This window comes from Panthera pardus, unplaced genomic scaffold (assembly GCF_024362965.1).
Source record: "Panthera pardus isolate Hobbes unplaced genomic scaffold, ASM2436296v1 HiC_scaffold_10, whole genome shotgun sequence".
Lineage (NCBI taxonomy): Eukaryota > Metazoa > Chordata > Mammalia > Carnivora > Felidae > Panthera > Panthera pardus.
This window is the reverse complement of record NW_026526655.1, coordinates 22,065,962-22,082,362: the sequence shown is the minus strand read 5'-3', so window position 1 is coordinate 22,082,362 and position 16,401 is coordinate 22,065,962. Positions and strand designations below refer to the sequence as shown.

Below are 16,401 nucleotides of genomic sequence, written 5' to 3'. Positions count from 1 at the left end.
TTCAAGTTCACATTCTCACTTGTATGACATCCCAGAGGGAAGGTCATAATTTACCTTAGCAAGTGTTCTATTGGCAGGAACTGCTGTTATATCAAAACGAAGGTCTTTAGTCAAAGGCAACCCAAAACTCCAACCTCCATACCTATATATAAGAATAACAAAACTTATATTTGTTTTAATGGAGAAAACATTTATACATAGATCTAAAATGTTTAACTAAAGGCTCAATGTTTTCTTTCCATTAGGAACGCATTTATAGCATGAAATAAATACTGCCTGACAAATATTTTACTTTTTTATTGATCTTTTATTATATTTTAGTCTAAGGTAGACACTGTAACTAGAAGTAAAAAGTCATTTTAAGCAATTGCAAATGTGGACTAATCATTCTGAAAATAAGTGATATATAATCTAACCAATTCTGCCAACTTACCTGGATCATGCACCATCTCAAAAATTATAGTATTTTTGCCCTTAACATTCCTTTTTAAAGAAGTAATTTATCACTAAGGTGATATTAGATCAGTTCTCATCTTTTTTCAAATGGCTTCATTTCTTTTATTCTCCAAACTTTCCCCCCTGGTTTGTCCCCTGGTGATAGACTTTTTCTCTTCTTGGGTATTTGAAGGTGAATCGTGCCTATATAATTGCCTGGTGCTTGTCAGTTCATAGTCTCTTGAAAATAAAAAGTGGACTTAAAAAACCAAGCAGTAATTTTAAGAACAGATTAAATATCCCAAATTATGGTTGAGTTAAATATGGTTGAGTTAAATAAATTAGTCACACTAGACTAATCTTGTGACTATCATCCTAAATGTGATCTACAGAGCTATACTTTTGACACACAAAGAACATGGCAGTATATTCCTTATTTTTTAAAAAGCAGGTTTTAGAAATGTTTGTTTATAATAAAATGCCTGCTTATAATAATAATGCTTATAATTGAAAATATTTACAGGTATCTGTGTCTAGAAAATGTCTGGAGGATATACAATCAATAGTGGTTATACGTGGATATAGAGAGATTCCTTTTTCTTTCTGCGTATATGTAGTTTGTAATTATTTTACAGTGAACATCAGTCAGTTATGTACATTGAGAAATAAAAGACGGAAGAGATGAAGGAAAGGAGAAAACTATATAGCTATTACAAGATGACCAACTCCCCATGACCCAACTTTATCTGAGGTACAACTGACAAATAAAAATTGTATATATTCGGCTGTACAACTTGATGGTTTGATGTGTGTATACACTGTGAAATAATCACCACAATCAAGCTGATTAAAATATCCATCACCTCATATAGTTACCGTTTTCTTTTTGTATGAGCATGCATGCATGTGTGTGTGTGTGGGTGTGTGTGTAGTGACAACTCTGAAGATCTATCCTTTTAGCACATTTCAAGTCTACAATACTGTATTGTTAACTACAGTCACATTGCTGTAGATTAGCTCTCCAGAATCTCTTGCATGACTGAAACTTTGTAGCCCTTGACCAACATTTCCCCATGTTCCCTGATCCCCAGACCCTGGCAACCACCATTCTACTCTCTGCTTCTGTGAGTTGACTATTTCAGTTCCCACATATAGGTGGGATCATGCAGTATTTGCCTTTCTGTGTCTGGCTTATTTCACTTAGCATAGTGTCTTCCAGGTCCATCCACAGTACCCCAAATAGAAGCCTACCAACCTTACATCCATAGCAAATGTTTAGGTGGCTTAGGTACAAGGCCTGTGGCCTTGTCACATATGGACACATTTTATCCACACACAGATATCATAATCTAAATCTGAGATATTCATATTGTAAATAAGGCCAATTGTCACCTAAAACTATGCCTTAAAACTGTCCAAATTGGCATAATCTAGTCAATAACGTTATTGCTTCAAGGGAAAAAAAAATGTACAAGTTTAACAATACACTTTTGTTAAAAAACAAAGCTTTTCAATTTCCTCAAATGAGTCTTAATTTGAGGGAACTGAAAATTTTTTTTAAAGGTTTAATACATAAGATTATTTAGATAAAATAGAGACTTTAACCGGGTAAATAATCAATAGAAATTTTCATGTATTGTCTCAAGTTCAAGAAGCAGTTACCATTAAAATTTGAAAGCAAGACAGGCTAAATTAAATGTCATAAACAGAGTATTTTTACCTTTTTTGCATAAATTCATTAGCAGTTGATATTAGATAATTTTCCAAGCGGTGTCCAGTGAGGTTGTAAATTATTTGAGAAGAGTAAGTTCTTCTATGAGGTGGAGAATAATTAAATTTAGGACACTCCTGAAAAATAAAGTTAAAAATTAAGTTCTTTGCAAATCAAATAGACAATATCAAGAAGGTTTGGTCTCATGATTTGTCTATTATTGCAACAGGTAGAGTCTGATAAGACCGTCTTCTGACTCTGAAGAGCTTTGAAGAGGAAGACATCTTCCCATGCCAAGAAATTAGACCAAATAGTGGAGCACATGCATAGGTTTACGACTCACTTGAAGCCAAAAAGAATACAAGTTAACCAACGTGTGATTTTCTTTTCACTGTACTGACAAGTTTGATTAAACTCTAAGATGACTTAAAATTCACTCAATGATTTACGGGAAAGCAAAAAAACATTTGCTCTGAATTGAAAAGAAAACATTAACAGACAGACATAAGTTCTCAGGTGACAGCAGTGGATGAAAGTGTGTGTTGTATTGTTTTGAAGGTACAAACCTTGGTATAAAAGTTCAAGTTTACGTATATCTAAATCTACATAACTTAATTTTAAATAAATCTAAATCTATTCTTTACATATGTAAATGTAAAATTATACCAAAATAAAGTTTATATATATTGCAAATGTGCTTATATATGTCTATAGACACACATAGATATATTTAAAATTTAATACAGAGAGTCTCTGTATACCCTTCACCCAGTTTTCCCCATTGTTAGCATCTTAAATTACTATCATACATTTGTCAAAATTAAATGTATTGGTACATCACTATTAACTAACCTCAGAGCTTAGTTTTAACCACTTACTTGTATGTGTATTAGCTTTCTGCACTTCCTGACCACTTACTTTCCACTGAAGCTTCCCATGCTTCTCTGACATAAAGCCAGAGAAGCCTAGCACTTTTCCAATTTTTCCTTCCATCCCTTCACACGATGTCCCAGAGCCTGAGGCTTGGACCACAAGTGTGCCCTGAGAACATCGAGGTGCAGATTGCTCTAAAAAATAAATGCTGACTTTCACCTTATGTCAGGTCGGATCAACTTGAACATCACATTTCTAGAACGCTACTTGTTCCGCAAATAATTAGAGACACACTTATGTATGCAATGTAGTTTTTTAGCTTTTATCTTTTGTTGAATTGTATGTACAGAAAAGCACATATAAGTACACTGCTTGATACATTTTGACAAAAGGAACACAACCATGTAACCAGAAACCAGATCAGGAAACAGAACAACTACCACTCCCAAAGTAACAAGCACAGAAGAGTTTTGCATGTTTTTGTACTTTATATAAATGGAATTGTATTATATATATTCTCTTGTATTTGGCTTTTTCCACTCATCATTCATTTGTGAGCATCCTCCATTTGATGTGTGTAGTTGTAGATTAATCATTCTCATTTTGCTGTATACAGAATTCCAGCGTGAAGACAGATTACATTTGATTTATCCACTCTACTGTTGGTGGGAATCTGAGTAGCTATTACAAATAGTATTGCTATGAATATTCTAGTATATGCCTCTTGGTGAACGTATTCACACTTCTGATGGGTATATAACAGAAATGGAATTGCTGATCCCATAGGATCATGTATCTTCAGTATTTGTAGGTACTGTCACACATTTTTTATATATATATATATAGTATACTGTACATTTATATGTATAAAATATTTATATATAATACATATATGTATTTGGTGATTTATTTATTTTTATTTTTTTAAGTTTCTATTTTAATTCCAGTTAGTTAAAATACAGTGTTATAATAGTTTCAGTGTACAATATAGTGATTCGACAGTTCCATACGCCACCCTGTGCTCATCACAAGTGCACTCCTTAATTTCACCCATCCCCCCACCCCACCCCCTCTGATAACCATCAGATTGTTCTATCATTAAAAAGTCTCTTTCTTGCTTTGACTCTCTCTCTCTCTTTTCCTTTGATTAACGAAATTTATCTGTATTCCAATTTTAAATACTAAGTTAGTTGACTCTTACTGTGAACTAAAGAAAATACATGAGGAATTTTCAGAAATTAACTAGATTACATGAGGGATTAGGAAACTCTTTGAGTACTGGGTAAGACTGATATTGAAATATGCAAGGATTCCAAAAGATGCTTGTGGGATCCCAGCTCTTACTGTAACTCTCTTGCATGCAAACACAAAAATAGGTTGTGTTTACAGAAAACAGTTTCATTCTAAAATATTGTACAAACAATGTAGGGTTGAATCATGTGACACTATTAAAACATTGCTAGATTCCGTTCCTATGGGAAAGTAAGTTGACAACATAGTCACTCTCAGAAATGAACAGTGACTTCTTCTCTTCCACAATGTTTCATTTTCCCAGCGAATTTGGTTTTCTTAAAAGTATGTTGAATTGACAGGCTTAGAAAAGGAAGGTGTGTATCTATAAAATACAGACGGGGTAAGGGATGGTTGGATAATCTTTTCTGTTTCTTTCAGGACATGGGTTTTTCTTGCAGGCTGGAGGTGCTCCTTAGAAATGGAGTTCTGTTCTGGATTTACACATTACTGACTTGCCAGCTAACCACCAAACAGTCTCACTGTGTTTTTAGATATGGCAGTTATGGTTGGCTTTGTTGTCTGAAACATAGAGCTTTCCGGTTAGAACTGAACTGAGACCAAAATTTCATTTTTAGTTGGTTTCCACAAAGACTGTCGTCGAATTACCTGCTTTTGGAAATGTGTTCTGAGATGGATTTAAAACAGTGACCTGAAGTTCAAAGGCAATATTTTTGAGCTGCCCTGCTCCACATCTCTGAGCTACTAGCTTCCATAAAATGAAATTATACTGACTCTTTGGCAACCTGGATAGATCTTTCAAGTTTCAATATTTATTCCTTTCTTTCTCCTACTTCACTGAAATGAAATTCCATCTTACCTGGATATTTTCTGAACAGGAGCAAACACCAAAATTAGTGATCAGCTCCCCACTGGTGTTCCATTTTCCTAGACTGCCTCTCGTTAAGCACCTTCTGCAAGTAAAAATGATATTAAAGCGAGGTATGTGTGTGTTCTCATATTTATGTATGAGTATATAAGCGAGTATTGGGTATTAAATTCAGATGTGTAGTCTTAGGTACAGTTTACTGGTTTTTCATAACTCAAATATACATTACGCTACCATTTTCAAGTGATTTGACATTTTGTGAGGGATTAGAGACAGCACTTATTGATTGAACAGTGTTGAAACCAAAGCTCATTGAATTGTCTTAATGAGGCAGGATGGGGCTTTTTGACCCCTTTCTTCTCTGCTCATTCATCCTGTTCTCCAACCTTAGCAAAAGAATATACCAATGTCAGGTTTACATGCGTTGTGTATTATCTTGGAATTTTGAATAAGCAATACTACCTAGTGCAAAAACAGAGTCAGAAGACTTGCATCCCAGCTTTAGCTGCACAACTTACCGTCTAGATATTTTTAGACAAGTATCTCAGTCCATATGAGTCTCAGTTTCTTCATCTTAAAAATGGATTAATAATTCACAGGGTTGTTTGTTAAACAAAAATATGCACAGGAAGAAACTTTTTAGGTTAGAAAGCACCTACTGTTCACTGTTACAGCATAGCATAGCTATGGAATGAACTAAAATCTGTTAAATACAGATTTCTCTCAGGCTGCTGCCCTTCTCCAGCATACAACACACACCCACACACACGTGCGTGTGTGCGCATACACATGCATGCACATGTATGCACACAACTTGAGTGTCAAAAACAAAAAAGCAAAAAAAAAAAAACAAGAACCACTTACGGATCACTGATGTTCAAACACATATTGTCGATGCCAGGGAAACTCCACATTGCTGAGACCAGTGCCTTTGTGCTTGGGTGAGAATTCCTATGATATAAAGGATAGAAACAAATCCTTGATACTCCACTAGTCTTCCATATTAAAGTCATGCTTATGAATAATTTGGAAAATAAAATATGCTGTCCAAAGGACAGTTTTCTTAAAAATCCAAGAAAGACTCAGTAGCAGGGGAAAAAAAAAGTATCATGGGAAAAAAATAAGCACATGGCTCTATTTGGCTGCCTTGTTATTCTCCTAATCATTATATGCATTTAGTGATCACCTATTGTATATATGTAATATTATATTATACAGGGTTCTTACATTACTATCCAATATTTGTGAGGCTGAAAAAAAATTACTATCCAATACTTGTGAGGCTGAAAAAAAAAAGTTATTTGCTCTATATAACAACAGATTGGGAAGCCACACCTAACCAGGCTTTCTTGATGAAAGTCTAGGCATTAAAAATAAAGACATACTATAACTTTATTTTTAGACAAACACAAAAGCTCTTAAAGTTATCTGTTGGCAACAGAAGTGTCATGTTGCTATAAATCAAGTTGTCCATTCCTTTGGCAGAATCAGGTACAGTGCCTCATAATTCTTTATTCTTCAGCATTTCATGCATTCACTGAGGTACACTGAGGCCTCCGCAGGCACTGGGGAAACATTTTGGAAGAAAGAAACTTACGCATAGAAGGCTGTCTGTTCAGAGGTACCGTAGAGAGATGGGGAGATCTGGATCTCTGGATAACTGTTGCTGGAATTTCTCAGTGTGCCAAGGCCCATGGCAGTGGTTACAAAGACGATGGGGAGAATAACCTGAGCAATGAGACCTTTCCAGTTTCTGCGGGTATGGTGGAACCTCTTAATGAGTATCGCCATGATCTTCTTCAGTAACAGATCAAAACCATTCAACCTTTCACCTCTTGTCAGGATTTTGTCTGATTAGAGAGAGAGAGATTTGATATGGTTCTGGGTAATCCCGATAAATCAAGTAATAGAGTAACTTCAAAAATCATGGATGGATGGTATAATGTGATGTGATATGAAAAGCTTATATTTCGAAGGTTCTGATTTGAGGTTCAGCTCTTTGTTTTTCAACCTTGGGCCTGAGCCTCTCCAAGTCATAGAGCCATACATAAAAAAGCTTTGTGAATTACAAATCACTATACACTAAAAGATTAGTTACACCCATAGTAGTTTTACATGTCAAAGTGAGATATTTACAATTTTATAAATGAATAGTGTCCCTAATCTCCAAAGTCACAATGTTTTCTCGGTATGTACTGCTAATTATACTAAGACTCAAAAGGTAGCTTCTATCAAGAGACTGAATTCCAATAAGATAAACAGAAACCCAGAAACCGACACCTAAAACTCATATGACATAAACTAATACAATGTATAACTTCAGTTTTAAAAAAAGATAAGCAGAAGCCAAAACAGCTGCCTAGTCTAAAAACTCACTCCTACTGTGGGTAATTTAGTGATTGTAAGTTTCTTGGCTTGCATTCCAATGTGAGGCCCAAAGAATTCACCTTAAACTTGGGAAAAGGGAAACATTCTCTTCAAAAGTATGATTCTAGTTCAAATATTCATTACCTTCTCTTTAGAAATCTGGACTGATTCTATCTGCCATTTCAAAACTCCATTTTTACCACTAGTGTCACAAAAAAGAACTCATTGGAAAAAGATGTTTACAACCCCCACCTCCCACCCCTGAAATGTTCTTCAGGTGTGGAGAAAAATTCCATGGTTTCTGATAATGAATTAAGAGCAGCTGTAGAGGCCATAAACTGTTGTCCCCTCAATTGTGCTCTTACAACTGATAATTCCACAGCCCCCTCTAAAAATATAACATTCTCTCCAAGGGCCTGATGCCAAGCACTCCTCTACATGTGATAAGATGACCGTCAACTCTGTGGATATTTTTAATTCTCCATCACAAATTATGCAGCACAAAAAATCATGATCTTCATTTAGCTGATAAGGAAAAATACAAAGCTGCTTAATTTAAAATGAATTCCAATTAAACAGAGTGAACAAGTTTAAATGCAAACTCATATCTCTGCAAAGGGGAATTGTAGAAGGAGCTGAATATTTTAAGTTAATTAGTATGCTTTTCTGTTTCTTGAGAAATTACATGTGGATGAGTTACAGGTGTATCAAATGGAGCAAATGTGCTTTCTAAAAGATAATGTCAATGAGGGAAACATTTTGACTGAAGAGTAGTTTCAAATTATGAGACAAATGCAGAGGCAAATACATAACATTTACTTCCTGAAGCAGATGACCACTTTCTAATCAAAGTCCTCAATGCCATGGGCTTGACAATTATATTCCCCAAAAGATGATAAATGAGGAATATGGCAGAGGACAAATGAGACTCCCAAGTTCCAGAACTATGCAAACATCAGAGAAGATCTTCTCTAAATTTTATAGTCAGGCAAATGTTTAATTAAAAGTTCTGTTCCTAGAGATTTTTTCCAAGTTAAGCAAACTGTTGAAATGACTATTCCATAATTTATATATCATTTTACTATCTGCTTCCTTAAGTAAATAGTGTTTCCAAAGGCATAAATTAACTGTCAGAAAAAGAATAAGAGAGGAGAAAAGTTATTTTCAAAGGAGCCCAATTCCTCAAAGTCCTATCAAGAAACACGATTTCTGAAATGTATCTTGTGTGAAGAATTGAGGGGGACAACCTATCACTATAGGTTCTTAGGTACTGAGTCCAACTTCATCAAATCTGAAACCCTCCCCCCAAAAGCATTTTCTCAGAGCCTGAATTGTTCACAGAAGGGGAAGATTAGACATATTTTCCAATAAGGTCCCATAAAGAATGATGCCTCTTTTTTTAGCATTTTTTTTTTTTTTTGATGACTCTTCTGCTGAATATGTCTGTTGGTGAGTCAGCTACCTTGCAAGGTAACTTTGTCCATTGTTGGACAGCACCAATTACAGGAAGGATTTTAATTTGTTAAACACAAATCTGAAACTGTAGTAAATTACATGTTAAAAACGACTACCAGGGAGGCGACTGGGTGACCCCATCAGTATCCAACTTTTGATTTCAGCTCAGGTCATGCTCTCACTGTTCGCGATATCGAGTCCCACATTGCGCTCTGCACTGACGATATGGAGCCTGCTTGGGATTCTCTCTCTTCCCCTTTCTCTGCCCATCTCCTGCTCGCACTCTCTCTCTCAAAATAATTAATTAAAAAAAATACTCATTAAAAAAATTGACTTCTTGTGGGTGTAAGGAATACATACCACCATGCTAATGAGGAAGTTCTTTCACGTTCTTCAAAACATTTTGAGAACTTGATTTTGTTTAATAAATACTTGGGAGATTAAAAAAATAAAGCTTACTTTTTTATTCTGATTTTTTTAATGTCTACTTTTTTGAGAGAGAGAGAAAGAGAGACGTAAGCACAAGCAGGGGAGGGGCAGAGAGAGAGGGACACATAGAATCTGAAGCAGGCTTCAGGCTCTGAGCTGTCAGCACAGAGCCCGATGTGGGGCTCAAATCCACAAGCCGTGAGATCATGACCTGAGCCGAAGTCGGATGCTTAACCGACTGAGCCACCCAGGTGTCCTTCTTTATTCTGAATTTAGAAAGAAAATCTGAAGCTGAATTTTGTCCTATGATTTTTCTCATTTATGTCATTTACTGGAATTAAGCAAAATATACACATTAGATTTATACCATCTCTGTCTGTGAAACTGCTGCTGCTCACAGATAAATCGTCGGGAGTTGAGATGCCGTTGGTACTGGAATTTCCAATTTTCTTTTGTGTTAAGTGCTCAAGACTCATATCTCTATCTTTCTGTGACTCTTTAGTCAAATTCAGAAAGACCTAGAAAGAGAAGCCAGAAAACTTCATTAACATAAAACATGCATGCCCTTTCTAGTCTCTAAGCTCAATTTTGATTTTAAATTTTTATCACATTGAGACAAGTGTGATCGTAAGCAAATATTTTTATAGTGACTTTAAATGAACATTTTTTTTTTACCATATGTTATTATAACATTATTGACTATATTCCCTATGCTGTACTTTTCATCTCCCTGACTTATTTATTTTATATCTGGAAGTTTATATCTCTTAACCACCCCTTCCCCGATTTCACTCATCCCCTTCATTCCTCTAAGTAAACATTTCGGTATATAAAAGATACATGTTCTCTAATTGGGTAGAAAACAGGTCTGTTTTCAAAAGTCAGTCTTACATAAAAATGGTATTGAGATAGTTTTAAGATTTTCTGATTTTGTAAAATGTTTATTTTAAAATATTTTCTCTTTTTAAAGAACTGTGTATATTTAAGGGAACAGCAAGTTATATCAGCCTTAAGAAAAAAAGAAATGTACCTCTTCCACGGTGGTGTCTGAGATGCCGTAGCACCCGATGTTCAGGTCACCCATGCCATTGTCCAGCGCCCTCAGGAGTGACAGATAGGCCCCTGAGACTTTGGTGCTAAATGGAGGAAGCACATACACAAGCTCTCCGCCGATGTCCTCCTTGAGGTAGGCTTCAGGGAGGTGTGATCGGATCATTGCTGTCACAGCCATTGTGTCGCATGTTGTATTTGCACTTAGATTTGGAGTCTAGATACAAAAACAGAAGTTGAACACTCCTTCGTCTTTACACTGTACTGATGCCCAAGGGCCCTAATCAGAGGGTGCTGAGATTCTTTCAAGACATTCAGACCTGAGTCAGATGACACATCCCTCCTCTGGTGTTTCCTGTCCCACAGGGGTCCCTAGCGTGCTCTATAAGTCACTATTTTATTGGCTCCATTCTCCCGCCTCCCCCTGTCCCTTCTTTAGCCTCCCTGCCCACTACCTCGCTCTTACCTGCTCTGCTCCAGCCACAGCAGCCTCTCTGTGTTGTCAGAGTGTTTCGAACTCAGGCACACCCTCCTCAGGGCCTTCCCAATAGTTGTTCTTTTGCCCTGAGATAGTGACATGGCTCCTTCTCTCCCAAGTCCCAACTCTTGGCTCAACTGTCATCTTCTCAGAGCCCCTTCTCTTCCTACCCTACTTAAAAGGGCACTGCTCAGCATTCCCATCCCCCCTCCTGTGCTTTATTTCTACCCTAGCATTCGCCACCTGCTAAGAGACTTAATAACACACTTAACAACACTATCATCGAATCCCCCATACTCTATCAGAATATAAACTCCACGAGGGTAGAGATGTTAATATCATCAGTTCTGTAATCTCAGGTATTATATACCTAATACATACATTTAGGTATTACATACCTAATACATACATTTCTTAATGAATTAATGAATGTAACAATACATTGCTTTTCATTTGGAAGTCACATTAGGATGATCAGATGTAAAATAAATGGTGGTAGTCAAAGCCTACCTAACAGCATACACATCTTGCACAGAATTGATAATCATACGATATTTTAGGTGGTCCAGGGATCCTTAGTCGCCACTGCTGTCCTTCAAAGATGTAAAAGCACCTTTGGCTTGAGTTAGTCTTTACACTGCCACTTGAGGGGTACTGATCAGAAAGTGAATACACAACTACATATTCTCTTTATTTGCTTTAATGCAAAAAATCTAATTTTTAGCCCTACAGGCTAAAATGCTAGGGAAACTAAAAGGCTGACCCTCCATATGAGCAAACTTAGGATGTAGATCCTTTTTGACCAAGTATCCCGGTTCCCTGTGTGATCCCGGACCAGTGGCATCCACATCATGTGGACCGTTGTTATAAAGGTAGTCAGTTCTAGAACCCCATCCTAGACCTACTGAATCAGAGACTCTTGGGGTGAGGCCAGAAATGTGGGTTTAATCAAGGTCTTCGGGTGTTCCGATGCTTCCATGGGTTTGAGAAGTGTGAAACTAACATATTAATGATGAATTTTAGCAGTTAATAAAATTGGAGAGATTCTGCCTCCATTTCACAAAAAACAGTAATTCATGCCCCTGTCATGAGGTACACTTTCTCTCTTACAAACCTTTTTCTTAGTGAGCGTGAGGTGATACCCGTCCCCAAACGCTTCCTTGAGGTAAAATGGTGACCCACAGCAGCGCAGCCCGCCCTGCTCCAGGAAGGCTATGCGGTCACTCAGCACTTCAGCTTCGTCCAAGTGGTGCGTGGACAGAATGATTGTTCTGGCTGGAAAATACAGAGAAGAACAACCGAGAATGAAAAATGAAGACACAGCTCCTGAGATATACAGAGTTAGCACGAGTAAATCCTGTGATTTATGAGGAGATGAAGCACGTTTTATGAGTTAACTGAAAAACTGACCAGAAGGAGCTTTCAAAATAAACAAGGAGAAATTTGGAAGGGGTGTTGCTAAATATACAGGGCTCTTTTCTCATAAGTCGGCAGCGAAAAGGCATTGCCTTTGCTGTATGGCTGAATGTCCATCAGTCAGAGGCACGCGTTAGCAACTCCTTCCTTAGTTTGCTCCTTTGTCTTCATTTCCATTCTTTCTCTCTTTGCCTGTCTCTCTCCCCCACTTTTTTCACTATGAAGAAGCAATAATTTTCAAGACTTTTTGAATATTCCTCTCTGATTAATCCACTCCACTCTGATTGCTTCTTTGCTTCACATCCTGTTAGCACTTGTTTAGTCTGTTTTCAGTTTATTTTCGTTTGTGTATGTTTGATGTCTCTAATTAGATTCTAAGCTCCTGTAGGCAGAATTTGGGACTTCTATATTTTTGCATGCTCTCAAAAAGGCCAGTGAACTCAACTCACAGGGGGCACTACAGGGATATTAACTAATAAACCCAGAAATTTAATGGCGGGAAGAGAAGACTTTGGGAAGGGGAAGACTCCATCTGAGACTTTTAACAGGGCTTCTAAACAGAAAAGGTGTAGGCTTGGTTGCAAGCATCCCAGAGGACAAAGTTATGACTGCTGGGTGGACAAGTTATAAGAAGGTCCTCATACCAGTTTTGTTCTTGGATATAACATCCCATATACTTCGGCGAGAACATGGGTCAACTCCAGTGGATGGTTCATCCAAAATGACCACCCGTGATCCACCAATAAGAGCTATAGATATGGATAGCTTCCTCTTCATTCCTCCTGACAAAGTGCCAACTCTCTTATGACGATGGCTGTATAGTCCAGTATCTTTTAACGTCCTTCAAAAATAATGTATGGTGGTTATTTTTGACAGAGAAAATATTTGAATATTGAAAAAATACAATAAGTACTTTAAGTAACAGGTATTTACTAAGCAACTATTATGTGCTCAGCAAGGTACAATACACTATTAAGGATTCATGATACGGTTTTTTATTGTTTATCGTCTAGTTGGAGGTTCAAAATTGATACCCAGAAAACAACACAAGGGAATACATGGCTCATTTTTTTATTTGTTCATTGAAAAATACTTAGGGAAGGCCTGCCTGTTTTGTGCCAGACTGTTTAAGCTACTGGAGGAAAGTAGTGAGAAGACAATATTCCTACCCATAAGGAGATTAGGTTCTATCTAGTATGTGTATGTATTGGGAAGGATGCAGATAAAATTTGGTCAATAAACATATTCCCAAGTATGTTTATAATTCACCAGGTGGTAACAAGTATAATAAAAAATACATAAAGCAGGGTACATGAGATAAGGAGTGCCTGGGGCATGCTATTTTAAGCATATATATATATACAGTCATCCCCTCAGAGAAGGTGATATTTAATCAGAGACTAGGAAAATGGAGGAGTGGGTCAAACAGCTGTCTGGGGAAGGCTGCTCTAAGTAGAGGAAACAATAAGTGAGAAGCCCTGTGGCGGGAGTATAAGCCAGTGTGTGACTTAGGCAGTGTCTAGAGCACAGTGAATGGAGGAAAACTAGAAGGAAATGACATCAGAAGTGAGATGGGGGCAAGTCTTGTAGGGTCTCTTGGCCTCTACTGAGTTCAACACTGAATGTGGTGGGATGCCATAAAGGACTTTGAACCCTGGAGTTACACGGTCTGATTTGTCTTTTTTTTTTTAGTTTATTTACTTATTTTTAGAGAGAGAGAGAGAGAGAGAGAGAGAGAGAGAGAGAGAGAGAGAAAAGCATGAGAAGCATGAGTGGGGAGGGGCAGAGAGAGAGAATAAAGAGAATCCCAAGCAGCCTCCACACTGTCAGTGCAGATCCCAATGCAGGGCTTGAACTCACAAACCTCAATGTCATGATCTGAGCTGAATGAAGTCGGTCACTCAACTGATTTAGCCACCCCAGCATCCCCTGATTTGTCTTTTAAAAAGGTCACCCAGGCTGCTCTTTGAAGGATAAACTGTATAAGGGAGAGGAGAAGGTAGGTGTCCAGTTAGTAGGCTTGGTCTGATGTTGTAGCCATTAGAAACAGAGGATTTGGGGCAATATGGTAGCCCGAGATGAAGAAAGTTAAACAGTTTCAGTACAATAATTGGCTCGTGATGATGATGACATAAAATATATACAATACCGGAAAAGTAGAAAAACTAAAACCAATTCTTTTGTGACCAAATGTTTCCTACAGGCATTATCATTACCATAGCTTGACGTCTTTTTGAGAGGCGTTACCAGTGCATGTCCTGATTGCCACTATGCTGACCTTTTCACTTCCTCATGCAGCTGCTTTTTAGTCCAGTGAGGAACTTTGATGGAGCCATACAGGAGTAAGTGTTCCTTGGTAGTGAGGTAACTAAACAAGACGTCGTGCTGCATGCAGACCCCCATGCTCTTCCGTACCGTGTGTAGGTCTGTTTTGGTATCTTTTCCATAAACAAAGATGGTGCCTGCTGAAGCCCCAAAAAGCCCAGTCAACATGGAGCTGAAAATGAAGAAATGATAAATTAGGTATCAACCAAGCATTTAAGTTAGATTTTAGAACTAAATATATCTCATTCATTAGCAAACAGTATTACAGTGTATCTCCTCAGGTAAGACCAAGCTATAAAATAAAATGGTATTACATGAGAACAAACATTGAGTGACTTTTAAGCTTTTAATTATTTAGAGTGTTACATAAGCACTACACAGTGACAATGATGGGGAGGGGTGGTGGCCGTAGTAATGACAGAAATGGTCACATACTTTAATTGCCAAGTATGCTCTCTCCTTGAGCAAACTCATGCACCTCCCTGGCATCAGATGGTATCTATGAGTCGTGGAGTCTCAAATTTATATCTTTAGCCCAGACCTCACCACTCAGATGCAGATTTGCACTGTATATCCAGAAGACAGTATCACTTCTCCATAAGACACCTTACAGGACCCTCAAACTCAACATGTTTAAAATTTAACTCAGGATCTTTGCCCTCAACTCTGTGCCCCCACTGACGTTCCTCTTTCACCATACGATGAATCCAAATACTGGTTGCACAAGCCTAGAATCCAGAAGCTGTGTTTGCATCCTCCTCCTATCTCTGTTTTCAACCTCTGCCCATATGTCCCATTTTCCCAGCCACACCACAGTGCAAGCCACACCACCACTTGCTCCTGACCACACCACTCTCCTTCCCATGTGAACATTGGTCACTTTCAGTCCCTTTATCTACACTGTGATTATTCTCTATCTTAGTAGACAATTGCTTATCATTTTTCAGATGGTTAATAAACTGAGCAATTACTTAATATCCATCTTCTCCAGTAACATGTAAGCTCCATGAGGTCATGCAAAGGATCCATTTTTCCACCACTGTCTCTAGTACCTAACTAGTACCTTGTACCTTGTATATAGTGAACCCTAAATGACTATTGTGGATTTAATAGGGAATCAATCATATACGCAATTCTTCCCACAAAAACACCTTGAAATATAAGCAACTCATTCTTCATATTCAGAAGAATAAAATTAGGACTTTCTCAGCTAAAATTACAGCTTCTTCAAAAAACCTTCTTCTCTTTTCTTCGCTGGTCTCTTATTGCCTATTAGAAACCTGCTTTTAAGCACTAAATCACTATGTTTTCACTAGAAAGCCAACTTTGAATTTAAGCAGGCCATATAAATAAGAGTAGCTGCATGTTCCCTCATTTCATGACCTTACTTTGTCCCCTTTTATTTGTAAAAGAAAAATTAATTTGAATATATTTTGGCAGTCACTGAGCTTACTTATGATAATACTAAGTAGGATATCCAGCAACTGACACTTTTTTTCAAATAAGAGCTAAAGAGAAACAGCAGCTTAGCGTTGACTTCCAGCCAAGAATGTGGAGCACTGGAGGTGAGTCACAAAAAAAATTCAAAAGGATGTCACTTTAAAAACATTTGAGTCTCTTCTCCTTTTGGACACATCAGTTAAATCATGAGTGAGAAAGAACAGCTCATGTACCACTCCTAGCCCTTTTGATCTATATCTGATAGCTGGTGATTTCTTTCTTCATGAATCAAGGCAAGGAGCA

General features: G+C 37.4%; 1 protein-coding gene across 3 annotated transcripts in view; it reads right to left on the bottom strand.

Annotated features, from left to right (window-relative positions):
* The window catches only part of ABCA12 (ATP binding cassette subfamily A member 12), a 272,411-nt gene that overhangs the window by 27,887 nt on the left and 228,123 nt on the right, over nucleotides 1–16,401 (bottom strand). For 2 of the 3 annotated variants that reach the window (XM_019446082.2, XM_019446080.2), the window contains exons 29-38: nucleotides 14,612–14,830; nucleotides 12,978–13,174; nucleotides 12,032–12,192; nucleotides 10,420–10,656; nucleotides 9,757–9,907; nucleotides 6,736–6,988; nucleotides 6,003–6,089; nucleotides 5,130–5,223; nucleotides 2,156–2,283; nucleotides 55–142 (exon numbers count right to left, since the gene is read on the bottom strand). In XM_019446082.2, the coding sequence (XP_019301627.2) occupies nucleotides 55–142; nucleotides 2,156–2,283; nucleotides 5,130–5,223; nucleotides 6,003–6,089; nucleotides 6,736–6,988; nucleotides 9,757–9,907; nucleotides 10,420–10,656; nucleotides 12,032–12,192; nucleotides 12,978–13,174; nucleotides 14,612–14,830 (1,615 nt within the window). The remainder of the gene's footprint in view (nucleotides 1–54; nucleotides 143–2,155; nucleotides 2,284–5,129; nucleotides 5,224–6,002; nucleotides 6,090–6,735; nucleotides 6,989–9,756; nucleotides 9,908–10,419; nucleotides 10,657–12,031; nucleotides 12,193–12,977; nucleotides 13,175–14,611; nucleotides 14,831–16,401) is intronic. The other variant, XM_019446081.2, reaches the window with a different exon arrangement.